Source organism: Bufo bufo, chromosome 3 (assembly GCF_905171765.1).
Source record: "Bufo bufo chromosome 3, aBufBuf1.1, whole genome shotgun sequence".
In the NCBI taxonomy this organism is placed as follows: domain Eukaryota; kingdom Metazoa; phylum Chordata; class Amphibia; order Anura; family Bufonidae; genus Bufo; species Bufo bufo.
The window spans coordinates 35,291,008-35,318,932 of NC_053391.1; the positions used below are offsets into that span (position 1 = coordinate 35,291,008).

At 41.3% G+C, this 27,925-nt stretch overlaps 1 protein-coding gene across 1 annotated transcript in view; it reads left to right on the plus strand.

Annotated features, from left to right (window-relative positions):
• Nucleotides 1-27,925, plus strand: part of DSCAM (DS cell adhesion molecule) — a 414,232-nt gene that overhangs the window by 158,183 nt on the left and 228,124 nt on the right. The window contains exons 4-6 of the mRNA XM_040423076.1: nt 5,624-5,770; nt 9,372-9,650; nt 27,474-27,749. Of these exons, the coding sequence (XP_040279010.1) occupies nt 5,624-5,770; nt 9,372-9,650; nt 27,474-27,749 (702 nt within the window). The remainder of the gene's footprint in view (nt 1-5,623; nt 5,771-9,371; nt 9,651-27,473; nt 27,750-27,925) is intronic.

Sequence of the window (27,925 nt, forward strand, 5' to 3'; positions counted from 1 at the left end):
TTAGGTCTTCATTGTACAGTGGCATTATGCACTGTTAGTACTATTATGTAGGCAATGCGTGACTTTGTGATATACTCATTGTAGGGTACTGTAAACACTGTATGGCAATATTATGTGTTCACTATATGATATTATGTGCACGATGTATAGCAGTATTATGTAGGCAATGTGTGACATTATTATATGTTCACTGTATGATATGGCACTATTATGTATACACTGTATGGCAGTATTATGTGCTCACTATATGGTACAGTATAATTATGTATACACTGTATGGCAGTATTATATGCTCACTATATGGTACAGTATAATTATGTATACACTGTATGGCAGTATTATGTGCTCACTATATGGTACAGTATAATTATGTATACACTGTATGGCAGTATTATATGCTCACTATATGGTATAGTATAATTATGTATACACTGTATGGCAGTATTATGTGCTCACTATATGGTACAGTATAATTATGTATACACTGTATGGCAGTATTATGTGCTCACTATATGGTATAGTATAATTATGTATACACTGTATGACAGTATTATGTGCTCACTATATGGTATAGTATAATTATGTATACACTGTATGGCAGTATTATGTGCTCACTATATGGTATAGTATAATTATGTATACACTGTATGGCAGTATTATGTGCTCACTATATGGTACAGTATAATTATGTATACACTGTATGACAGTATTATGTGCTCACTATATGGTACAGTATAATTATGTATACACTGTATGGCAGTATTATATGCTCACTATATGGTATAGTATAATTATGTATACACTGTATGACAGTATTATGTGCTCACTATATGGTATAGTATAATTATGTATACACTGTATGGCAGTATTATGTGCTCACTATATGGTATAGTATACTTATGTATACACTGTATGGCAGTATTATGTGCTCACTATATGGTACAGTATAATTATGTATACACAGTATGGCAGTATTATGTGCTCACTATATGGTATAGTATAACTATGTATACACTGTATGGCAGTATTATGTGCTCACTATATGGTACAGTATAATTATGTATACACTGTATGGCAGTATTATGTGCTCACTATATGGTACAGTATAATTATGTATACACTGTATGGCAGTATTATGTGCTCACTATATGGTACAGTATAATTATGTATACACTGTATGGCAGTATTATGTGCTCACTATATGGTATAGTATACTTATGTATACACTGTATGGCAGTATTATGTGCTCACTATATGGTATAGTATAATTATGTATACACTGTATGGCAGTATTATGTGCTTACTATATGGTGTAGTATAAATATGTATACACTGTATGGCAGTATTATGTGCTCACTATATGGTACAGTATAATTATGTATACACTGTATGGCAGTATTATGTGCTCACTATATGGTACAGTATAATTATGTATACACTGTATGGCAGTATTATATGCTCACTATATGGTATAGTATAATTATGTATACACTGTATGACAGTATTATGTGCTCACTATATGGTATAGTATAATTATGTATACACTGTATGGCAGTATTATGTGCTCACTATATGGTATAGTATAATTATGTATACACTGTATGGCAGTATTATGTGCTCACTATATGGTACAGTATAATTATGTATACACTGTATGGCAGTATTATGTGCTCACTATATGGTACAGTATAATTATGTATACACTGTATGGCAGTATTATGTGCTCACTATATGGTATAGTATAATTATGTATACACTGTATGGCAGTATTATGTGCTCACTATATGGTGTAGTATAAATATGTATACACTGTATTACAGTATTATGTGCTCACTATTTGGTACAGTATAATTATGTATACACTGTATGGCAGTATTATGTGCTCACTATATGGTACAGTATAATTATGTATACACTGTATGGCAGTATTATGTGCTCACTATATGGTATAGTATACTTATGTATACACTGTATGGCAGTATTATGTGCTCACTATATGGTATAGTATAATTATGTATACACTGTATGGCAGTATTATGTGCTTACTATATGGTGTAGTATAAATATGTATACACTGTATGGCAGTATTATGTGCTCACTATATGGTACAGTATAATTATGTATACACTGTATGGCAGTATTATATGCTCACTATATGGTATAGTATAATTATGTATACACTGTATGGCAGTATTATGTGTTCACTATTTGCACAGAGTAAAGGTAGCATTAGTATGTAGGCAATATGTGCTCATTATATAGTATGGTACAATTATCTGTACACTGAAGGCGTATGTTATTGTATGTGTTCACTATATGACAGTATGTGCATAGTGTATAGTAGTATTATGTAGGCAATAAGTGACATTTTTACGTGTTCACTGTATGATACTATTATCTGTGCACTGGATGGCAGTATTATGATGTATAATTATATTATGTAGGCATTGCATAACATGGTCATGTTTTCAGTGCACAGTACTACTATGTGGACAGTGTATGGCAGTATAATCTGATCAGCCTTATTATCTGTTCTCTGTATGATACTGTTTTGTACTCATAGTGCTGTGTGTCAATCTCTCTATGTACTATATGGCAGTATTATGTGGACACTGTATTATGATACTATATATAGGCACAGTATGGCGCTATTATTTAGGAAGTATCACGTGTTTTGTCCAGGGCCCTCCACAGACTTTGATCTGGCGCATGTATGTAGATTAGTTTCCATCATGCCATTACACGGATCATCCTGTTTATGCAGCACATTCAGGGCGGTCATGCTAAGCAATGATAATTTCCTGTTGTCTAGAGGAGCGACACGCAGTCAGTCATGTGTGGAGCGGAGAATTTTCGGAAGCAGGCAGAAGTAAAATTACAATGATTTTTGCATCATGCTTGCCCCCTCTTGACCTATAATTACTGACGAGCCGCTGTGCCCTGCAGGTTTTCCAGCCAGTGAAGGAATTCTGCGAGCGTGCACAGGATGGCAGGATTTACTAGATCAAAAAATAAGCAGGTCATACCCCCCCCAGCCCCGAAGGAGACGAGACTATCTTGATCTGAGATAATGAGCGAGGGCCGGCATCGTCGCCCCATTCCACCAATCACAATGAATTATTTAAAGCGGGCCCGGGTGCGCCTGTCAGAGTAATTTCTGGGGCTTTCAGAGGGAAGACTCGTGTTGCTATGGAGCAGCCCAAAGACATTATAATTGGGCCAGTGGCCACCAATATCCATAATCGCTCTCTGATTCCTGGTTGTCAAGCATTAGCTATGAAATATTTTCTTCATTTTTAAACCTGCCAGCCACCGTTGCAACTAATATATGGAATTATGGATCATCACCCAACTTTTCCAGGATCCTGAATGGCAGATCTGATCTCAAGAAATAATACAGCACTATATGTGCTCACCTTTTTATGGCTGCATAGAATAATATACTGTTCGGTGAGGATTTGGGTGCTGTAACACCTAGATATCATACGTGTGCCAAAACTCCCTGTACCTCATGGGCGGGGTTTATGGAACTTAAATTAAAATTGTAATTAAAATTAAATTTTCTGTCATTCTTCCCCCTTGTGGGGTAAAACAAGAGTGGGTCTTACAAATGTCTGTGAATTGAGAGTTAAGCATTGATAAAAATGTCTATGAAGGTGTCGATGGAGATCTTCATAACAGCGGGCCATGGTTGCACCTAATATATGGATCATCACCCAAACTTTCCAGGATCCTAAATGGCAGATCTAATCTCCAGAAATAATACAGCACTATATGGGCTCACCTATTTATGGCTGTATAGAATAATATACTGTTCGGTGAGGGTTTGGGTGCTGTAACACCTAGATATCGTATGCTTGCCAACACTCCCTGGACCTCATGGGCGGGGTTTATGGAACTTAAATTAAAATTGTAATTAAAATAAAATTTTCTGTCATTCTACCCCATTGTGGGGTAAAACAAGAGTGGGATTTTCAAGTGTGTGTGAATTGGGAGTTAAATATTGATAAAAATGTCTAGGAAGGTGTCCATGGAGATCTTCAGAACTGCTTCTGAGAAACCTGCGGGCCATGGTTGGAACTAATATATGGATCATCACCCAAACTTTCCAGGATCCTGAATAGCAGATCTAATCTCCAGAAATAATACAGCACTATATATGCTCACCTATTTATGGTTGTATAGAATAATATACTGTTCGGTGAGGGTTTGGGTGCTGTGATATGCAGATATTATATGCTTGCCAAAACTCCCTGGACCTCATGGGCGGAGTTTATGGAACTTAAATTAAAATTGTAATTAAAATAAAATTTTCTGTCATTCTACCCCCTTGTGGGGTAAAACAAGAGTGGGACTTACAAATGTCTGTGAATTGAGAGTTAAACATTGATAAAAATGTCTATGAAGGTGTCCATGGAGATCTTCATAACAGTGGCCCATGGTTGCACCTAATATATGGATCATCACCCAAACTTTCCAGGATCCTAATTGGCAGATCTAATCTCCAGAAATAATACTGCACTATATATGCTCACCTATTTATGGCTGTATAGAATAATATACTGTTTGGTGAGGGTTTGGGTGCTGTGATATGTAGATATCATATGCTTGCCAACACTCCCTGGACCTCATGGGCGGGGTTTATGTAACTTAAATGAAAATTGTAATTAAAATTAAGTTTTTTGTCATTCTACCCCCTTGTGGAGTAAAACAAGATTGTGTCTTACAAATTTCTGTGAATTGGGAGTTAAATATTGATAAAAATGTCTAGGAAGGTGTCCATGGAGATCTTCATAACTGCTTCTGAGAAACCTGCGGGCCATGGTCGGAACGAATATATGGATCATCACCCAAATTTTCTGCTCCCGAGGAACTAGTCTGGCTACCATCACAATTTAATATCAGAATTGACACCCAACTTTTCCAGGATCTTGAATGGCAAATCTGATCTCAGTGATATGGTGCTGTGTTTGTTTCCTCGCTCATTTAGAATATGCTGTTTGGAGAGGGTTTGGGTGATGGGACCCTAAAATATATGCTTACCAACACTTCCTGAATCTCATGGGCGGGGTTAATTAAACTTTATAATTAAAATGAGCCCTTTCTGTCACTCTAGGGTGGTGTTTAGAAATATCCATGTTTAGGAGTTAAATGTTGATAAGAATTTTTAGATGGAAGGAACCCCAGGAGATCTTTATGTTGTGTCCCTTTTGGCTCATGATATGAGTAGGAGTGTATATTAAAAATCGGGTGCTCATCCTGTGTGAGTCAACCTTCCAAAGCACTAACCACCCAGGAGAAATGGCGACTTCATGATTCCGACTCCCTAGAGGAGCAACTATAGCAGACTCATTACAAAATGCAAAGAAGCCAACCAGGGATAGGCTTCATCTCTTCAGGATCCAGATAGCAGCCCATACACTGTCCTTGATGTTCCTGCCTCTAAGCTTTGCATTGGTGGAAGACCCCCATTATTGTAGTTGGTCTCTATGATTGGGATCCTCTTTCGGCGTTCATCATTTGTATATATTTTGTATTCCCTAATTTCGCTGTCGTTATTTTATTGAACATGTCCATTTTGTAGAGCAGTCCAACTAATGGCCTGTGTTTTGCTTCCTTTTAGGATCTAGATTTCTCATTACATCATCGGGAGCCTTGTATATAACAGATGTACAGAATGAAGACGGATTAAATAATTACCGATGCACAACGCGGCACAAATACACCGGAGAAACGCGTCAGAGTAACAGTGCCAGGCTGACTGTATTAGGTAATGTCATCTTGTTGTTACTACCAGCATGCTATGACTCCTGGTGGGCTGGGGGAAGCTCAGCCCACCAGGAAATTAAATTCTGCTAAATTTTGCATGTCATCATCTAATTACATACTGGGATAGATGATGATGTATCCAGATGTGTCCTTCCTTAGCTTTCCTCTTGGATGGACATGTCCTGATATGTGTGTCACGAGATGACCAGCTTTTCAACACAATGTGATTTAGAGATATTGTGCCACAAAATGTCTATGCTATATGCCTGTGTCCACCCAGAAGGGTTTTGCTAGCCTGTTGTGAACATGTATGGAGTTGGTTTCATGAAAAAAAATTAGTCCTTAAAGACTATGCACATTTACATTTTTTTAAAAATTATTATTGCATTTTACTTATTTGGGCTAAAAATAACTTTTTCAATTGATGTTTATTAAAAATGTTCAGCCATTTCTGGGATACAAGGGTTAAAAAAAAAATCAATCTGTTTGCAAGCTGGGATTTTCAGTTTTCTTTGAATCCCGTCCTCTCACAGCTCATGTGCAGCTCTTATCTCTGATCTCCTGACCTCATAAACACTTAAGCCATATTCTTATCATTTTGATACGAATTGAGCTATACTAAGTGTTGATGAGGTCAGGAGATCAGAGATGAGAGCTGCACATGAGCTGTCAGCTGACAGGTTTCAAAGAAAACACAGCTTGCAAACAGATTGATTTTTTTTTTTTAACTCTTAAGCGGCTGAATATTTTTAATAAAGCGCAAAATGAGTAAAATGCAATCATAATAAAATTTTGTAAAAAATGCCCAAGGAGGTGTACCTAGTTTTTAACCAAATTTAAGGTAAGTATGGACATATCTATAGTTTATTTGTGATGGAACCCCTTAGAAATTGGTTGACCCCCTTCACCCAGGGATCTGGTAATAGATAAGACATTACACCTAGAGGCTCAACTCTCTCTGTAACTGCCGTGCCCTCTACACTTTGATGGGCAGGGCCAGGCGTGATCAGGTTTACCCTGCCCGTTCCTGTCATTCAAAGCGGAGAGGCCAAGAGCTTGTAGGTGTAACGGAAACGCCCCCGTTGCTCCTAGAGGCTCATTTGCATATATTAAAACTTCTGACAGATGCCCTTTAAGGCCATTAGAGCCATCAGTGTCACCAATGAGGCCCAGTCATGTCGCCCTCAACAACCCTGAGAAGAGACCATTAGTCTACTCAGACCTCATCCGTGGATTCGGAATCCACCCGCATGTCTGACAGCAGGGTAAAGCAAAACTGCTGACTGTTTCCAAGGGCAACCAGCAGAATTTTGAGACCACTAAGAGGTAGGTCTGTATGCAGATACTATTCATGTCAGTCTGTGTACAGATCAGCCCTCTAGTGGCAGCTACAATTTTTACAAATGTTTTATTTTACTTGGAAGGCCCCCTAGTGGGCAGATCCTGTATGCCAGCTCCATACATGTCATTATGCCCCCTAGTGGTAGAAACAGGCAGAGGAATGGCACTTCAAAGAAAAAGAACAGGTATATTAGGAAACTGCTGCGGGCTTCTTATAAATTGTGATGTAGGGTGCCCTTTAAGATTATTATACAGTCATTACCATTGCTTAAGCCGCCGATATATATATTCAGCAGTGGTAATTGTAAGCAGAGCTCATAAATATGCGGATACTAAGAGAATGAGCAAAACTAAATAATTCATATTATTTATAGTGAATGCGCCTCTGATTTCCTCACTCATAAATCTCGAACGGTTCTGCAAGTAATTGTGCAGGTGGTTAACCCGAATCCCTAGAGCGACCGTCACCTGGAATAACCCCCGTTCATCACCATATTCAGTCAATCAATGGTTCAATGAGTCATAAAATACTGTATTCTAGGAACAGCCGCCTATCAATTGTGTATTATGCGCCGTCAGGTACAGTTTGTGGGGATGTTTTATTTGTGTAGGTTACATGAAAGCGTCTGATCATTTCTGAGCACCATTATTCAATTTATACATACGGTATGTAATCTGAATATATAGCTGAGTAATGGCGTACATACATTACATTACTTATCCTGTACTGATCCTGAGTAACATCCTGTATTATACTCCAGAGCTGCACTCACTATTCTACTGGTGCAGTCACTGTGTACATACATTACATTACTTATCCTGTACTGATCCTGAGTTACATCCTGTATTATACTCCAGAGCTGCACTCACTATTCTGCTGGTGGAGTCACTGTGTACATACATTACGTTACTTATCCTGTACTAATCCTGAGTTACATCCTGTATTATACTCCCGAGCTGCACTCACTATTCTGCTGGTGGAGTCACTGTGTACATACATTACATTACTTATCCTGTACTGATCCTGTTACATCCTGTATTATACTCCAGAGCTGCACTCACTATTCTGCTGGTGCAGTCACTGTGTACATACATTACATTACTTATCCTGTACTGATCCTGAGTTACATCCTGTATTATACTCCCGAGCTGTACTCACTATTCTGCTGGTGGAGTCACTGTGTACATACATTACGTTACTTATCCTGTACTAATCCTGAGTTACATCCTGTATTATATTCCAGAGCTGCACTCACTATTCTGCTGGTGCAGTCACTGTGTACATACATTACTTATCCTGTACTGATCCTGAGTTACATCCTGTATTATACTCCCGAGCTGTACTCACTATTCTGCTGGTGCAGTCACTGTGTACATACATTACATTACTTATCCTGTACTGATCCTGAGTTACATCCTGTATTATACTCCAGAGCTGCGCTCACTATTCTGCTGATGCAGTCACTGTGTACATACATTACTTATCCTGTACTGATCCTGAGTTACATCCTGTATTATACTCCAGAGCTGCACTCACTATTCTGCTGGTGCAGTCACTGTGTACATACATTACATTACTTATCCTGTACTGATCCTGAGTTACATCCTGTATTATACTCCAGAGCTGCGCTCACTATTCTGCTGATGCAGTCACTGTGTACATACATTACATTACTTATCCTGTACTGATCCTGAGTTACATCCTGTATTATACTCCAGAGCTGCACTCACTATTCTGCTGATGGAGTCACTATGTACATACATTACTTTCATATGCCTTGCAGGACAGTACAAAGCTCAGTGTGACCAAACCAAGCCCCTTCCCCTCTCTTTTATGGACTACATGCCAGCTCCCTGGGCCCAGGGTCAGATCAAGGTTGGTTGAGGGACCATTCATGTGTGCGAGGGTAGCCTCTCCTCCGATATCAAGATTAAGCATGATGGTAAATTCTTGGTGAACAACATGGAGATCAGTGGCATCAAAGTTATCTGACAGCCTCTCATCTTTTTTTCCCCATAAACATAAAGGCTCAGCTATGGGCATAACTCTACCTAGCAAATGGGGCATCAAATCTCCAGGTGAGGTCAATAGAGGTCCCACTTCTTTTGCCCTATGTTGAGGGTTTTATGTTGTCGGAGGTGCATGTTTTGTGAGGACAGAGGCCGGTGGGCATTTGACAAAATATTCAAAATATTATAAAGAAACTTTTTGAAAAACAGTTCCATGGATCGTTTCATTGTTTCCACTCTTTTTCTTGCAGATCAAGTAAATTCATCTCCAACCATCATCGATAAGTTTGAGCACCTCACGGTCATGGCAGGGCATAGAGTGGAGCTTCCATGTAAAGCATCTGGTTACCCCATCCCAAGCACCCGCTGGCTGAAGGATAACGTTCAGCTTGAGATGGACAATAGGTTCCGGAACACGGTGGTGGGTCTTCTGATTGAGAACACCAGGCAGTCCGACTCCGGGACGTACGTCTGTGAGGTCTGGAACGCCTATGGCAATGCGGAGGTGATAGGATCGCTCTACGTAAAACGTAAGTAACGTACGTCTCAAGGTCCTGGTAGAGGTGGCTGCATTGATGGTCAACTTTAGGATGGTATCCAGATGACACTAGAAGACATTTTTTGTATATACAGAATAAAAAAAAAAAAGCAAAAAAAGCAATGAAGATAGATGATAAGGATGCTGGGTTATTATATCTGCTGGCTATAGAGCCAATGGGTGGCCCTTGAAGGTGGAGTGTCCCTTTAACAGTTTAATATTGCAGAGAAATTAAAGGTTGTATTAACATTTCCTGCGGATTTCTTTCAGGGAGGAAATAATAGAAATTGTGTCTGGAAAAAACAAAAGTATTATTACTGAAGCGCGACTGTTCTGCATTCACGCACATGACCATTGTGACTGACGGCCTAAGTAGTACTTAAAAGGGAAATAAAAGGAGGCAGCCAGCGGGGTAGTGCCATCTGCTGAAGAGCGATAATCATGTACAGATGTGTTTTCAATTATCCAAATTGAGTGACATTACCAGACGCAATAAAACCCAACTGGTTCTGCAGCGGCTTCTGCGTATCCGACGTAAACAGAGAGCGCATCTTAAAGGGACAGCGCCTCTTATTTCTAACCCAAAGCGTCCAAGTTCAATGGGTGGAGGAATTTACCAAGTGGAGGCACTTTATACTGTACATCTACTCAGGAAATCTAAGAAATGGAGATAATAATAGTTATATTCTTGTACAGAGGAGCAGTATTATAGTAGTTATATTCTTGTACATAGGAGCAGTATTATAGTAGTTATATTCTTGTACATAGGAGGCAGTATTATAGTAGTTATATTCTTGTACATAGGAGCAGTATTATAGTAGTTATATTCTTGTACATAGGAGGCAGCATTATAGTAGTTATATTCTTGTACATAGGAGCAGTATTATAGTAGTTATATTCCTGTACATAGGAGCAGTATTATAGTAGTTATATTCTTGTACATAGGAGCAGTATTATAGTAGTTATATTCTTGTACATAGAGGGCAGTATTATAGTAGTTATATTCTTGTACATAGGAGGCAGTATTATAGTAGTTATATTCTTGTACATAGGAGGCAGTATTATAGTAGTTATATTCTTATACATAGGAGCAGTATTATAGTAGTTATATTCTTGTACATAGGAGCAGTATTATAGTAGTTATATTCTTGTACATAGGAGCAGTATTATAGTAGTTATATTCTTGTTCATAGGAGCAGTGTTATAGTAGTTATATTCTTGTACATAGGAGCAGTATTATAGTAGTTATATTCCTGTACATAGGAGCAGTATTATAGTAGTAATATTCTTGTACATAGAAGGCAGTATTATAGTAGTTATATTCCTGTACATAGGAGCAGTAATATAGTAGTTATATTCTTGTACATAGGAGGCAGTTTTATAGTAGTTATATTCTTGTACATAGGAGCAGTATTATAGTAGTTATATTCTTGTACATAGGAGCAGTATTATAGTAGTTATATTCTTGTACATAGGAGCAGTATTATAGTAGTTATATTCTTGTACATAGAGGGCAGTATTATAGTAGTTATATTCTTGTACATAGGAGGCAGTATTATAGTAGTTATATTCTTGTACATAGGAGGCAGTATTATAGTAGTTATATTCTTATACATAGGAGCAGTATTATAGTAGTTATATTCTTGTACATAGGAGCAGTATTATAGTAGTTATATTCTTGTACATAGGAGCAGTATTATAGTAGTTATATTCTTGTTCATAGGAGCAGTGTTATAGTAGTTATATTCTTGTACATAGGAGCAGTATTATAGTAGTTATATTCCTGTACATAGGAGCAGTATTATAGTAGTAATATTCTTGTACATAGAAGGCAGTATTATAGTAGTTATATTCCTGTACATAGGAGCAGTAATATAGTAGTTATATTCTTGTACATAGGAGGCAGTTTTATAGTAGTTATATTCTTGTACATAGGAGCAGTATTATAGTAGTTATATTCTTGTACATAGGAGCAGTATTATAGTAGTTATATTCTTGTATATAGGAGGCAGTATTATAGTAGTTATATTCTTGTACATAGGAGCAGTAATATAGTAGTTATATTCTTGTACATAGGAGGCAGTATTATAGTAGTTATATTCTTGTACATAGGAGGCAGTATTATAGTAGTTATATTCTTGTACAGAGGAGGCAATTTTTATTGTGAAAACAAACAAAAAAAAAATACAATTAAAATACATTCTTACAAAAACAAAAAATAACAGGCATTGTACACACAATGACTACTCAACTAAAATGACTATAGAATCATATTAAACTTAGAAAGTCCACATTTGCTGGGGAGGAAAAAGAAGAGAAAAAAACACACAAAATAACATCATATTTTCTGTTTTAAACCAAAGACACATTTCTCCATAATTTCCTATTATTCGGGTTACTCCGTATCTCTAATGACTTAACCCACTGGAGCTCAGACATTATTTGGCTTACGGCTGTGGTGTGGTGGAATGGCTCATTGTGTATAGACACGCGGGTTCTCATGTGCCAATGGTAGTATTTTATGACAGATATGATCAGGTACATTGTCCCCCTGTCTACATTCCTATTTCTGGATGGAACAGCATAGATTATTTCAGGATAAGTCAGGGACTGCAGTAATGGGATGTTTAGCTTTTGTGACACTTCTTCCCATATTCTCCTCCCACCCCTGCAGTCAGATATTAAGTGCTCCATCGTCTCCTCCTGCTGACAACCGAGAGGACAGTTCCTATCTGAAACACTTAAAAATTTCAGGTTACCCCTAACAAATAGCTTTCCATGTAATGACAACCAAGCTATGTCAAATAATTTGGCGGGGAGTCGTTTCCCATTGAGGAGCTTCAGACTTTCTTGTAAAGTGCTAGTCACACAATCCCTCAAGACAAGTGGAGAACAAAAGAAAGCCCTACAGACCCTCACGTATAGATCTTTCCTTGGCTTACCCTCAATGTAGGACTTCTCTATCTTCCACCTTCTCACACACTTCAGCCCATAGTCCAGGTACTGGGGGAGGTAGTCACTCGTCCATCGACCCCTCTTGAGACTGCCGCCTCGCACCCAAGACTCTGCAAAAGGCATTATCCAGTCCCTGATACTATTCACCCACAGGAAGCTGTTCTCTGAGTCCAGGCAACCAAAATTAACTTTTAGAAACATGGAGTCAAAGAACACCCTTGGATTCAACATATCCAACCCACCCTCTCTTCTCTGTAGGTAGGTGATCCCTCTTTTTATCAGGTTCAACCTGTTCCCCCACAACAGTTGGAAGAACAGGCTAAAGAGCCTAGCGGAGAAAGATTCCGGCAAAGGAAAAACGACAGAGACATACAAGAAGACAGGGACCAGGTAAGTCTTCAACATTTTAACCCTTTCTCTATAGGTCAGCCTCCAGTTCTTCCATCGCTGAACCTTTGCATTTCCGGCTTCCAACTTCTCTTCCCAATTTAGTTTGGCGTTATCATTCCTCCCAAATTTGACCCCTAGGATTTTAATATAGGTGGAGGCTCTCACAAATTGTGGCAGATCAAAGTCTGGATCACTGTCTGATATCCAGAGAGCTTGACTCTTCTCAAGGTTGACCAGAGACCCTGAGGCCTCCGAGTAACTTCTGATGGCCGTAGACAACATCTCCACCTCACGAGGCTCAGATATCACCACAGTCACATCATCCGCATAGGCAACAACACTCAGGGGCAGGCAATGGGGGACTGGCACCCCCTGAAAACCACACTCCTGCAGTGACCTCAAGAATGGGTCTAAGGCAAATACATACAGCAGCGGACTCAGTGGGCAACCCTGTCTCACCCCTGCCTCAACCCTGAAGGTATCACCCTGCCAACCATTGACCAGAGGAAAGCTCTCAGCCTCGCAATACAGAGTCTTCAGCCAATCGATGAATTGCCCCGGAATACCGTACTTTGACAAAGTGGCCCATAGATACTCATGATCTACTCTGTCAAAGGCTTTAGCCTGGTCAAGACTCACAACATATCTCCCACACCTCAGGGATTTACATCTCTCAAACATCTCCCTTATCGAGAGGACTGCTCCAGAGATGTTCCGCCCTTTTACTGTGCCAAACTGACAGCCTGACAACAGTGCTGAGGACAGACAAACTAATCTAGAAAACAGAATTTTTGCCAGAATCTTTCTGTCGACATTCAAGAGGGCAATCGGCCTCCAGTTCTTGATGTCACTCGGCTCTTTACCTTTGGACAGCAGAATCAGCGAGGACACTCTCATGGATGGAGGCATCAGGTGACTTTCTAGACAATTTGTATATACATCCACGAGGATTGGGGCCAAGAGGTCTCTGAATGTCCTATAGAATTCTGCTGTTATCCCATCTGGACCTGGTGCCTTCTTCAGATGTAACTTATCAATTGCCTCTTTAACCTCCGCCACCGTCAAATCTGCTGTCAAAGGAGAAAAGTCCAAATCATTAGTATCAGGGAGCGGAGTTGCCTCCAAGAATTGGGTCATCTTGTCTCTATCCAAAACCTTCCTCTGAAACAAGTCAGCATAGTAAGATCTCACCACCCCCAGGATACCCTCCCGAGATTCTTGCAAAACACCCTGGGGGTCAGTGAGACCGGTGACAGATTTATTTGCCACTCGCTCCCGGCAATTCTCAAAGGGATCAGGAGACCCTAAAGTCCCATAATCCCGTTCAAGAACCAGGGAGGTATACCTGCTGTACTGATACTGCCTTATCTCAGATTTCAGCCGGTCTATCCTTTGTTGGTCATCCCCTCCCGCCGAATATAGTGACTCCAATTCTTTCCGCAGCTTGAGATACTGGCCATACTTACTCTTCCCCTTTATAACTGACAGTCTCTTTAAGAGGGATCTGATCTCATCCTTGACATCCTCCCACCAGTCGGCCATATTGTCATAAAAGTCCACTCTCTCTAGCTGACTCTGTATAAGAGAGTGAACATGGCTCTGAACCGAAGGGTCTTCTAATAGACTGGAATTAAGTCTCCATAACCCTCTACCTGTCCCAGAACACTTTGTGACACCCAAACAGAAATATAAGGCCAGATGGTCTGAATAAGGGACGATCTTCTCATCTTTCTCACCAATGGTCTCTGTAGGACTCACCAGAGCTAAATCTATCCGACTTCTTCTTTCACCACAAAAATAAGTAAATTTTGGTTTCCGACCACCCTGCACAAACACATCTGACAACCCGGCCTGTTGAATAATTCCGTTTAAGACCTTGGAGTCTCTGGTAAGAGGCCTATTAGAGGTCCTGTCACAAGATGTCCTGGTGGCATTAAAATCTCCAGCCATGATGACAGGGATAGATGTGAAGAGATATGGCTTCACTTCATTATAAAGGTTAACCCTTTCAGTCACTGTCTGCGAACCATAGATATTTATAAGACGGAGCCTCCTACCCCGAATAGTAACTTCCAGAATTAGGCACCTTCCCATCAATACCTCTGTCAACCTATGTATATGTACATTATTGGTGTTAAAGAGGATAGAGACCCCGGCACTTGGTTCTACAGCCAGTGACCAAAAGGATGGACCAGACCGCCATTCACGCTCGGCTTCCCGTAAGAGTCCTAAAGTATTCAAACGTGTCTCTTGTAAGAAAAGACATCAGCATCAAGAGACCTTAGATGTTCATAAACCGCATGCCTGGTCCTCCTCACTCTGACACTGTTCACATTACTGGAGAACACTTTAAGGGTAAAGTCAGCCATCAAAGCAAAGCAAAGTACAAGTAGCAGAGATATTCCCCCCATCATCATAGATCTGAGTCTGAGCCCACCTGCCGACCACCTGTCTCCATGTCTGATTCGGACAGACGTTTAGCTCGCGGGGGTTTCCTTTTTGTGGGGGGATCGCCCTCTTGGTCCTCATTAAATTCATCTACCACCCTCTTTAACTCTCTCTCCATCTCTTCCTCAGCGTCTGACTCAGATAGGACACCGTACCTATTTGTGATAGTCATGACACCTGACCCGGGGTCTACTTTCTTTTTGGAAGGTTTTTGGACAGTGGTCCATTCCCCCTCAGGCTTACGGCTGGTTTTGTCCTTCTTCCGTTTCTTCTGCGGATTTATTGATGCAGAGGCAGAAGACGACGTGCCCACAACCTGCTCAGTGACCTCCCCGTTCCCCTCAGTGGCTCCTGGCTGGGACTGGTCAGGCACTATGTCACCTATATTGTCACCCATGTTGTGCTGAGGCTCGGGCGGTGTCACTGCTGACCCTGACAACAGCGTCTCCTCCTCTAGGTCATCTGCCACTTCCAGCAAGTCCTCATCAGGGAAGTCCTTACAAACATTATGCCAGGCGTCTGGACAGTCCCTGTGGGAGTGACCGATCCTGCCACACAGGTTGCACCGGATGTTCTGGCAGGTGGCGCTGACATGGCCGATCTCCCCGCATAAATTACATTTTACCAGGGTGCACACACTCGCAATATGACCGGCCTTTCCGCATTTAAAACATTTTCTAGGCTGACCCGCATAGAAGCATACCCCTTTCTCCCGGCCAATAAAGAATGAGTTGGGCAGATGTTGGGTGATGTTGTTAACCTGCCGTAACTTTACCAGGACCTTCCACCCCCCAGTCCATATGCCATCCTCGTCCCTGGTCTTGGTCAGATCTGACATTAGGTCACAGTGTCTTTTTAGCCATACAACAATATCCTGGTGTGGTACCGACTCGTTCCAGAATATTATGGTGACGTTTGCTGTGTCCGGTCTAGAGATGGGGATGAGGCTGAACTTATTCCAGTCATCAGCATCTCTCACCCGGGCGAAATGAGCCCAGAAGCGGTCCAGGTCAGACATGAGTTTAAAACTGACGTCATACCCCTGCCTGTCAGGAAGGTTTATCACTGCCAGGATGTTAGATGGCAGGAAACCCATTTGGTGGCACAGAAGTTCACGGACCACAAACCTCCTGTCAGGCAACTCCTCCTTGGCCCCTCTATGCCTGAACCGGACCACGTTCCTCCTCTTAAAAGCCTGACCTGTATAGTTTACATTAGACCTGAAGGATGGTGACCCACGGCTCCAGGCATTACCAGAGGAGACACCACCAGTTCCACCCTCCTGCTGTACTTGGGGGCGCTGTGGTGGCTGCTGACCGCCTGCACTATGGGGGTCTGACACTCCTGGTGTAACTAAAGGGGGGAAGTGCTGTGCATCAGACTGTACAGCCCCCTCCCCACCATCATCCATAATACTCTGCGGGTCACAAGCCTCTGAAGGCTGATCTAATGGTGGACCCGACTCTAGAGATGACCCCAAATCCCACACACACTGTGAAGCGCTCCCCTCTGCAGAAACATCATCAGAAATATCACATACATTCATATCAGTGCAGTCACTAGCAGTATGATCCTGCTGTACAGAGCCCCGACAGTCCTGCTGAGCCATGACCTGTGAGCTCTCTGCCGCACTGCTGCCTTCAGGCGAGAGTCCACAGTCCTGCTGCTCTCTACTGCCCCCCAGGGCTTGTGGTGACTGCACTGCTACTGCAGAGTTACCTTCAGGTGAGAGCCCACAGTCCTGCTGCTCTCTACTGCCCCCCAGGGCTTGTGGTGACTGCACTGCTACTGCAGAGTTACCTTCAGGCGAGAGTCCACAGTCCTGCTGCTCTCTACTGCCCCCCAGGGCTTGTGGTGACTGCACTGCTACTGCAGAGTTACCTTCAGGCGAGAGTCCATAGTCCTGCTTCACATCACAAACTGCTGGGACTTGTGGTACCTTTTGAGGAGTCTCTGCAGGTCTTTGCTGTTGCTGGACACTTTCTCCCACTTCTTTGTACAAATTCCCTTTCTCAAAAGGGAAGCTGGCTGGTCTGAGGACTGGTCTTGCACAGGCCTGCTGGGTGTCATCTGGACAGGTTGGAGACTTGGGTTTAGATGGAGATGGTTCTGGCGCAGGTCTTCCCCCATGTCCCTCAAGTCTTTGCTGGTTCCTGAAGGTTTCAGCGACTGGTCCCATCTGCTCCAGTACAGCCTCCATGTCCTGCACAGTGTCAGCGAGCTGCACAGCGAGGGAGCTCAGCTTCTTGTCATGGACGGCCTGATTGTTGGGGTTTGCTGCCTTTAGCTTGTAGACACAATCTATCTGTTTCTGCAGCTGCAGTTTTGTCCTTTTTAATGTCTCCAGCCTCTTGACCAGAGCTGGGATCCGCTCGGCCAGACATAGTTCTGGTGCACGCTGAGTATTGGGGGGTTGTGTACTCACAGAATGGCTCCTTACAGGCGTCCCTCTGCTTGGTCCTTGCACTGGACCTAGTGCAGCCGTGGTCACTGCTGCGAGGTCGCTATCTCCAGATTGGGGACTGGGCCCCTGGTTCTTCCCAGTGACTGCACTTGTGGCCCCATGAAGCCTTCCTTCAGTATTCCCTCTGGTCTCATCTGTCGTGTTGGTGACTTTTGCGCTGTTCCCACTCCCGTAGCGTGTGCGGTCAGACCGTATCAGGACAGACTGTTGCAGATTCTCCTGCATGGTCTGCTTCTCCAGGGATGTTCTCCTCTGTCTGCCTGCGGGTGGGGTGGATTGCACACCTGCAGCCATGCTCTTACTCAATGATGTCTCCTTCTTTACTTCAAACATTTTCTTTTCATCTTTGCTTCCTGCTGCACTGGGACTGGCAACACTCGGAACATTCCTTCCTTCCAAAGAAACTTTTGGATAATTATCCATGGTGTGAGAAGTCTGGGAATTATCTCCCAGAATAGGCCTTGGAGCCTGGGCCTTGCTTGGGGAGCATCCCCACCCAGAGTGGCCCCGCCCTGGGCTTTCTCCAGACATCCCAAGCCTCAGGAGAGCTACTGACACACGTCCTCACAGCTAGGAGGCAGTATTATAGTAGTTATATTATTATACATAGGAGCAGTATTATAGTAGTTATATTCTTGTACATAGGAGCAGTATTATAGTAGTTATATTCTTGTACATAGGAGCAGTATTATAGTAGTTATATTCTTGTACATAGGAGGCAGTATTATAGTAGTTATATTCTTGTACATAGGAGCAGTATTATAGTAGTTATATTCTTGTACATAGGAGCAGTATTATAGGAGTTATATTCTTGTACATAGGAGCAGTATTATAGTAGTTATATTATTGTACATAGGAGGCAGTATTATAGTAGTTATATTCTTGTACATAGGATGCAGTATTATAGTAGTTATATTATTGTACATAGGAGCAGTATTATAGTAGTAATATTCCTGCACATAGGAGCAGTATTATAGTAGTTATATTCTTGTACATAGGAGCAGTATTATAGTAGTTATATTCTTGCACGTAGGAGCAGTATTATAGTATTTATATTCTTGTACATAGGAGGCAGTATTATAGTAGTTATATTCTTGTACATAGGATGCAGTATTATAGTAGTAATATTCTTGTACATGGGAAAAGTATTATAGTAGTTATATTCTTGTACATAGGAGCAGTATTATAGTAGTTATATTCTTGTACATGGGAGCAGTATTATTGTAGTTATATTCTTGTACATGGGAGCAGTATTATAGTAGTTATATTCTTGTACATAGGAGCAGTATTATAGTAGTTATATTCTTGTACATAGGAGCAGTATTATAGTAGTTATATTCTTGTACATAGGAGCAGTATTATAGTAGTTATATTCTTGTACATAGGAGCAGTATTATAGGAGTTATATTCTTGTACATAGGAGCAGTATTATAGTAGTTATATTATTGTACATAGGAGGCAGTATTATAGTAGTTATATTATTGTACATAGGAGCATTATTATAGTAGTTATATTCTTGTACATAGGAGGCAGTATTATAGTAGTTATATCCTTGTACATAGGAGCAGTATTATAGTAATTACATTCCTGTACATAGGAGCAGTATTATAGTAGTTATATTCTTGTACATAGGAGACAGTATTATAGTAGTTATATTCTTGTACATAGGAGGCAGTATTATAGTAGTTATATTCTTATACATAGGAGCAGTATTATAGTAGTTATATTCTTGTACATAGGAGCAGTATTATAGTAGTTATATTCTTGCACGTAGGAGCAGTATTATAGTATTTATATTCTTGTACATAGGAGGCAGTATTATAGTAGTTATATTCTTGTACATAGGATGCAGTATTATAGTAGTAATATTCTTGTACATGGGAAAAGTATTATAGTAGTTATATTCTTGTACATAGGAGCAGTATTATAGTAGTTATATTCTTGTACATGGGAGCAGTATTATTGTAGTTATATTCTTGTACATGGGAGCAGTATTATAGTAGTTATATTCTTGTACATAGGAGCAGTATTATAGTAGTTATATTCTTGTACATAGGAGCAGTATTATAGTAGTTATATTCTTGTACATAGGAGCAGTATTATAGTAGTTATATTCTTGTACATAGGAGCAGTATTATAGGAGTTATATTCTTGTACATAGGAGCAGTATTATAGTAGTTATATTATTGTACATAGGGGCAGTATTATAGTAGTTATATTCTTGTACATAGGAGGCAGTATTATAGTAGTTATATTATTGTACATAGGAGCATTATTATAGTAGTTATATTCTTGTACATAGGAGGCAGTATTATAGTAGTTATATCCTTGTACATAGGAGCAGTATTATAGTAATTACATTCCTGTACATAGGAGCAGTATTATAGTAGTTATATTCTTGTACATAGGAGACAGTATTATAGTAGTTATATTCTTGTACATAGGAGGCAGTATTATAGTAGTTATATTCTTATACATAGGAGCAGTATTATAGTAGTTATATTCTTGTACATAGGAGCAGTGTTATAGTAGTTATATTCTTGTACATAGGAGGCAGTATTATAGTAGTTATATTCTTGTACATAGGAGGCAGTATTATAGTAGTTATAATCTTGTACATAGAAGGCAGTATTATAGTAGTTATATTCTTGTACATAGGAGCAGTATTATAGTAGTTATATTCTTGTACATAGGAGGCAGTATTATAGTAGTTATATTCCTGTACATAGGAGCAGTATTATAGTAGTAATATTCTTGTACATAGGAGGCAGTATTATAGTAGTTATATTCCTGTACATAGGAGCAGTATTATAGTAGTTATATTCTTGTATATAGGAGCTGTATTATAGTAGTTATATTCTTGTCCATGGGAGCAGTATTATAGTAGTTATATTCTTGTACATAGGAGGCAGTATTATAGTGGTTATATTCTTGTACATAGGAGCAGTATTATAGTAGTTATATTCTTGTACATAGGAGCAGTATTATAGTAGTTATATTCTTGTATATAGGAGGCAGTATTATAGTAGTTATATTATTGTACATAGGAGGCAGTATTATAGTAGTTATATTATTGTACATAGGAGCAGTATTATAGTAGTTATATTCTTGTACATAGGAGCAGTATTATAGTAGTTATATTCTTGTACATAGGAGGCAGTATTATAGTAGTTATATTCTTGTACATAGGAGGCAGTATTATAGTAGTTATATTCTTGTACATAGGAGGCAGTATTATAGTAGTTATATCCTTGTACATAGGAGGCAGTATTATAGTAGTTATATTCTTGTACATAGGAGGCAGTATTATAGTAGTTATATTCTTGTACATAGGAGCAGTATTATAGTAGTTATATTCTTGTACATAGGAGGCAGTATTATAGTAGTTATATTCTTGTACATAGGAGGCAGTATTATAGTAGTTATATTCTTGTACATAGGAGGCAGTATTATAGTAGTTATATTCTTGTACATAGGAGCAGTATTATAGTAGTTATATTCCTGTACATAGGATGCAGTATTATAGTAGTTATATTCTTGCACGTAAGAACAGTATTATAGAAGTTATATTCTTGTATTTAAGTGCAGTGTTATAGTAATTATATTTTACTCAGCTTTCCAGGCTAGTTATTCTACAATATTGGGATTTAAACGGGTTTTTACACTGCTTACTCAAAACAGCTGATCGGCGGGGGTCCTGGGTGTCGAACCCCCACCAATCAGATACTGATAACTAAGTAAAAAAAAAATAATCTCGGAAAAACCCTTTTAACAATTCAAATAGGGGCTGCTCTGGTATTCTGCCGTCTGGGAAAGCTGGTTAACAGTCTGTGTTGTGGTGATGGGGACTACGCTTGAGCGAATCGAGCTTAGCATCATAGATCTGAAGTCGATTCGTTAAAAAACTTTATTGCTGTACAGCATTAAAATGTATGGGCTCCATGTAGCCAAACTTCATCTCGGCTGAAGTTGCGCAAGACTTCGGTGAATGAAGTCGGGTTTAGTACCCAGGTATCAGCCAGCAGGCTCAGACTGGCCCACTGGGGAGGCGGGGGATTCCTTGGTGGGCCCCCAGTCTCCTGAACCTGGAGATAAGACAGAGGAGTAATCGTTTCTCTTGTTTCTCAGGAGAGATAATTATTGTAGCCACTAGGTGGCAGTATCACACAGTGACGCAGCCTCCTACTAGTGTAAATTGTACAGGAGGCCCCGCAGTATCTTCTAAACTTCCCAGCTGCTGGCAGTTAAGGAGGAGAGAACATGTCTGGCCATCCTCCTGCCCTCCCTGCTGTCAGAAAACTGGCTGCTGGAGAGAAGTACTCCTCTGCGGTGCTGGGCTGATTTCTCAGGTGTTTGACAGTAGTGAGCTGTAGGAGACTGTAAGGGGTGAATAGGGGATTTGTTTATAGCAGGCACAGATCTATGAATATGTTCTGCTCTCTGCAGAGTTCAGAGTGGCATTGAGGGGACTCTGCCCTAGGTCCCCCAATGCCTCTGCTTAAGGATCACCCTCATAAGTGCCCCAGCTCCAGATGCCCCCACTCTAAATGCACCCCTAATATTGCATCTTTTCCAGTTGCCCCTCTAATACCCCTGCAGCTGCTCCAGGATTCCCACTATTACCCTTCCTCAGAGGACCCTAATGCCTCTGCTTTAGGATCACCCCCATAAGTGCCCCAGCTCCAGATGCCCCCACTCTAAATGCACCCCTAATATTGCATCTTTTCCAGTTGCCCCTCTAATACCCCTGCAGCTGCTCCAGGATTCCCACTATTACCCTTCCTCAGAGGACCCTAATGCCTCTGCTTTAGGTGCACTCCCATAAGTGCTCCAGCTCCAGATGCCCCCACTCTAAATGCACCGCTAATATTGCCTCTTCTCCAGTTACCCCTGCTCCAGGATCCCCACTATTACTTGCCTCAGGTGACCCTAATGCCTCTGCTTCAGTTATGACCCTCCATTTATGCCCTTTGCTCACATTGCTCCTCTAGCAGCTTTGCTTGGGCTTTGTTAAAGGTTGTGACCTGCAAAGGTGGTTGGACTTATGACTGAAAAATTCTGCACAGTTCGTCACATTCCCCAGTATTGGCATGAATGGTTTACATAGCGGCAGTGATGATATTCCGTACTTACAGGCATCACTGCTGCCATGTAAAGAGATACTGGTGGTGGAGGATTTAAAGGGGTTGTGCAGGTTTTCAAGTTATCCTCTCCACACCATAGGACATAACTATATGATTAGTGGGGTCCGATTCTGCGACCCCCACTGATCCCAGGAACGGGTCTGTTCCCCCTTTTTGATGGTGTGACAGGCGACACATACACCCTGCTGCTCCATTTATTCTCTTTGGGACCACTGGAAATATTCAGCGCTGTACTCTGCCATCTCCGGCGATCCTATAGAGAATGGATGGAGAGGCTGGGCATATGTTTGACCTGCCACTCAGTCAAGAAGGGGGATCAGTGGGGGCTCCAGCGTTAAGACCCCCACGGATCACTTAGTTATCCCCGATCCTGTGGATAGAGGATAACTAGAAAAGTGGACACTGGCCCTTTAACAGGCGTTTAAGCATTTCTATTTTATTTTAACATAAATTTTGGGCCAGATTGAATAAAAAAAATTTTTTACACCCAAAGAAAACCTTTAAGGATAGGGAATGTGAAAAGGTCCAACAGCTATGGCACGACTGGTTATAAGTGTCTGATTGGTGGGGGTCTCACTGCTGGGACCTCCATGATCAAGGGAACGTGGTCTTAAGACCCTTGTGTACATAGATTGGCGGTGATGTAATTGAATGTCTCAGGACCCCCTTTTTTCATGATCAGTGGGTGTTTCAGCAGTCAGACCCCAGCAATCTGATATTTATCATCTATCCTGTAGATGGGCGAGAGGTCATTATGGAAGGACGACCCTTGTAAATATAATGTAGATTATGTGCAATCTGAGGAGGTTACGATTTGGTAAATTTCATGACAGACATTTATGCTTAAAGGGGTTAAAGGGTTTGTCTCACTTCAGTAAATGGCATTTATCATGCAGTTAATACAAGGCACTTACTAATGTATTGTGATACTTTATATTGCCTCCTTTCCATCACATTATACACAGCACGTATCCATGGTTACCACCACTGTGTGTAATCCAGCAGCGGTGGCCGTGCTTACCAACTATAGGGAAAGGCTGGAAGTGCGCATAGGCCAACACCTTTACCTATAGTGTGCAAGCACGGCCACCGCTGCTGGATTACACGGTGGTCGTAACCACGGATACGTGCTGTGTATAATGTGATGGAAAGGAGGCAATATGGAGAATCACAATACATTAGTAAGTGCCTTGTATTAACTTTCTCTACATAATAAATGCCAATTGCTGAAGTGACACAACCCCTTTAAGGGTCCATTCACACATCCGTGTGTGTTTTGCGGATCCGCAAAACACGGAAACCAGCAATGTGCGTTCTGAATTTTGCGGACCGCACATCGCCGGCACCAATAGAATATGCCTATTCTTGTCCTCTGTTGCGGACAAGAATAGGACATGTTCATTTTTTTTCGGGATCGGAATTCCGGACCCGGAAGTGCGGGTACGCAATAGAGCCATAGAAATGAATGGGTCCGCAATTCTGTTTCGCAAAATGCGGAATGGAATTGCGGATGTGTGAATGGAGCCTAAGTGCGCTACACTTCATAGGGTTAGGCATAAATGTCTTGGTGTGTGCATTGCGTGTTTCCTATGTGTGATTGGTGTGTACTATATATGTTCTATGTATCAGTGGTGTATGTGCAGCATGTGACATGAATCCGTGGCATGTGAGCCACGTATAAGTGTCTTGTGTGCCACGTGTGTCCAATGAGTGATTGGTGTGGGCTGCATGTGTCTTGTTTCTGACTGAAGTGCAGGATATCCATATACGTGTAAATTCTGCCACATGTATGTCTGTGCATTTTGCTGTGACTGTCTGCCATCATACTCCATCTGTAATATTTCTGTTATCACTGTAATTACTCATGAACCCGACCGTTGGATGTTTTGCAGTCTGCGAATTGCGGATCCGCAAAACATGGATACCGGGTGTGTGCGTTCCACATTGTGTGGAACAGAACGGCCGGCCTGTAATAGAACCGTCCTGTCCGTGTCTGTAATGTGGACATGCTCTATCATTTTGCAGAACGGCCATGCGGACATACAGACACGCAATGCACACGGAGTTGTTTTTATTTTTTGCGGCTACATTGAAGTAAAGGGAACGGTACAGACATGGATAGTGTGCAGGAGCCCTAAGGTAGGGCCCCAGAATCAGTTACCCCCGTCCGACACACTGCCAGCCAGCACCAAAGCAGAGTTCGGATTCCTATTTTACAAATTTTTTAAATCCGCAGATTCCGCAGATAGGAATACCGCACTCATTCACCGACTTCTCGCACAACTTCGGTCAAGCATTAACAACGCAGTTTTTTTTAACAAGTTTTCTTTAGCTGTCTAATGGGATTTATCACTTGGCCGTCTAGGTGAACTGATTAACAACTGCCTTTAATGGAGGCCAGACATATAATTATTTGGCATATACAGTACTACCTCCATGAATATAGTATTAGGAGAATTGTTAGTATTTACCATATACATAGTTTGGTTTCCAGTATTCCTCCACATGTCACTCAGCTTTCCAAAGCTGTTGAAAGGTAAATCTGCTCATTTTTGCAGTGAAGTAAGGGATTGTCACTGAGTAGCCGGGCAGATTAGCTGTTCAGCCGTATGTACTATGGCTGGTACCGTGTACGTACTATGGCTGGTACTGTGTGTGTACTATGGCTGGTACTGTGTGTGTACTATGGCTGGTACCGTGTACGTACTATGGCTGGTACTGTGTACGTACTATGGCTGGTACTGTGTACGTACTATGGCTGGTACTGTGTACGTACTATGGCTGGTACTGTGTATGTACTATGGCTGGTACTGTGTATGTACTATGGCTGGTACTGTGTACGTACTATGGCTGGTACTGTGTGTGTACTATGGCTGGTACTGTGTGTGTACTATGGCTGGTACCGTGTACGTACTATGGCTGGTACTGTGTACGTACTATGGCTGGTACTGTGTACGTACTATGGCTGGTACTGTGTACGTACTATGGCTGGTACTGTGTACGTACTATGGCTGGTACTGTGTACGTACTATGGCTGGTACTGTGTATGTACTATGGCTGGTACTGTGTATGTACTATGGCTGGTACTGTGTACGTACTATGGCTGGTACTGTGTGTGTACTATGGCTGGTACCGTGTACGTACTATGGCTGGTACTGTGTACGTACTATGGCTGGTACTGTGTGTGTACTATGGCTGGTACTGTGTATGTACTATGGCTGGTACTGTGTATGTACTATGGCTGGTACTGTGTATGTACTATGGCTGGTACTGTGTACGTACTATGGCTGGTACTGTGTATGTACTATGGCTGGTACTGTGTACGTACTATGGCTGGTACTGTGTGTGTACTATGGCTGGTACTGTGTGTGTACTATGGCTGGTACTGTGTGTGTACTATGGCTGGTACTGTGTATGTACTATGGCTGGTACTGTGTATGTACTATGGCTGGTACTGTGTGTGTACTATGGCTGGTACTGTGTATGTACTATGGCTGATACTATTGGCACTGTGTATGTGCTATAGCTGGTATCATTGGTACTATGGCTGGTGCTACGTGTGCACTACTGCTGGTACCATTGGTACTATGGCCGATACCATTAGCACTATAGCTGGTAGTATTTGTGTACTACTACTAGTTCTATTGGTACTATGGCTGGTAGTATGTACTATTGTTGGCACTACTGGTAGCATGGCTATTTATGTACTGTAGCTGATACTATTGGCACTGTGTATGTGTTACAGATAGTATTATTAGTACTATGTATGTACTATGGCTGGAGCTATGTGTGCACTACTGCTGGTACCATTGGTACTATCGGTTGTACCATTAGCACTATGGCTGGTAGTATTTATGAACCACTACTAGTTCTATTGGTACTATGGCTGGTAATACAGTATGTACTATTGTTGGTACTACTGGTACTGTGTGTGTATCACTTCTGGTACTTTTGGTACTATGGCTGTGCTATGTGTACAGTACTATATAGCTGGTACTTTGGTGCTGTGTTTGGCATTGTTACCAAGTCAATCTTCTACTGTTAGTATTTAGGAGATTCTTTCCAATAAAATGACCACGCTCGCTGTGTAGACAAAACATTTTTCATCTTAAACTCAGCCTCCTCCTCCTCCTTCCTATATCACGTGCACTAGCATCAGAGAGGAAGGAGAGGGAGGGGGAAAGCCATGGCAGCAGCCCGAGAGAACAACACACTGCTTCTCTATCTTATTTCAATGGTCTACATTTGTGATAACTGACGAAACAGGAATAAGGAGATTATGTTAAGTTTTGTTGATTGTTCTTCTTTGTATTCTGGGTTTTATGTTTCTTTCATATTTAGAGTCGATGCTGATGTTTCACATACGGTAATCTTTTTGATCCCACAATGATGTCATTTAACTTTTTTTTTGCAGAACCCCTTAAGGTGACAATCAGCCCACGTAAAGTGAAAACCAGTGTTGGAAGCCAAGTGACGTTATCATGTAGTGTGTCGGGGACAGATGACCCTGACATCACCTGGTACAGGAATGGTGACATCATCAACGCTGGGAGTAATGTTCGAATCACAGGTGTCAACCGTGAAACCCTCATCATGGACGCAATGGCTAAAAGTGATAATGGCGCTTACCAGTGCTTTGTACGCAAGGATCGGATGTCCGCGCAGGACTATGTGTTGGTCGTACTGGAAGGTTTGTTATTGACTTTTATATACTGGAGGTATGGTTTAGCCAAGTGTTTGTGGCAATTCCTATGTCAGGACTGTACATCGCCATCACATGAATTCTGCTCTTGGATGGCAGCAAAGATGGTGATTAGCTTGGGTCACTGTTCATTTTGCTTTAGACCAGTTCTAGTTGTATGTGGG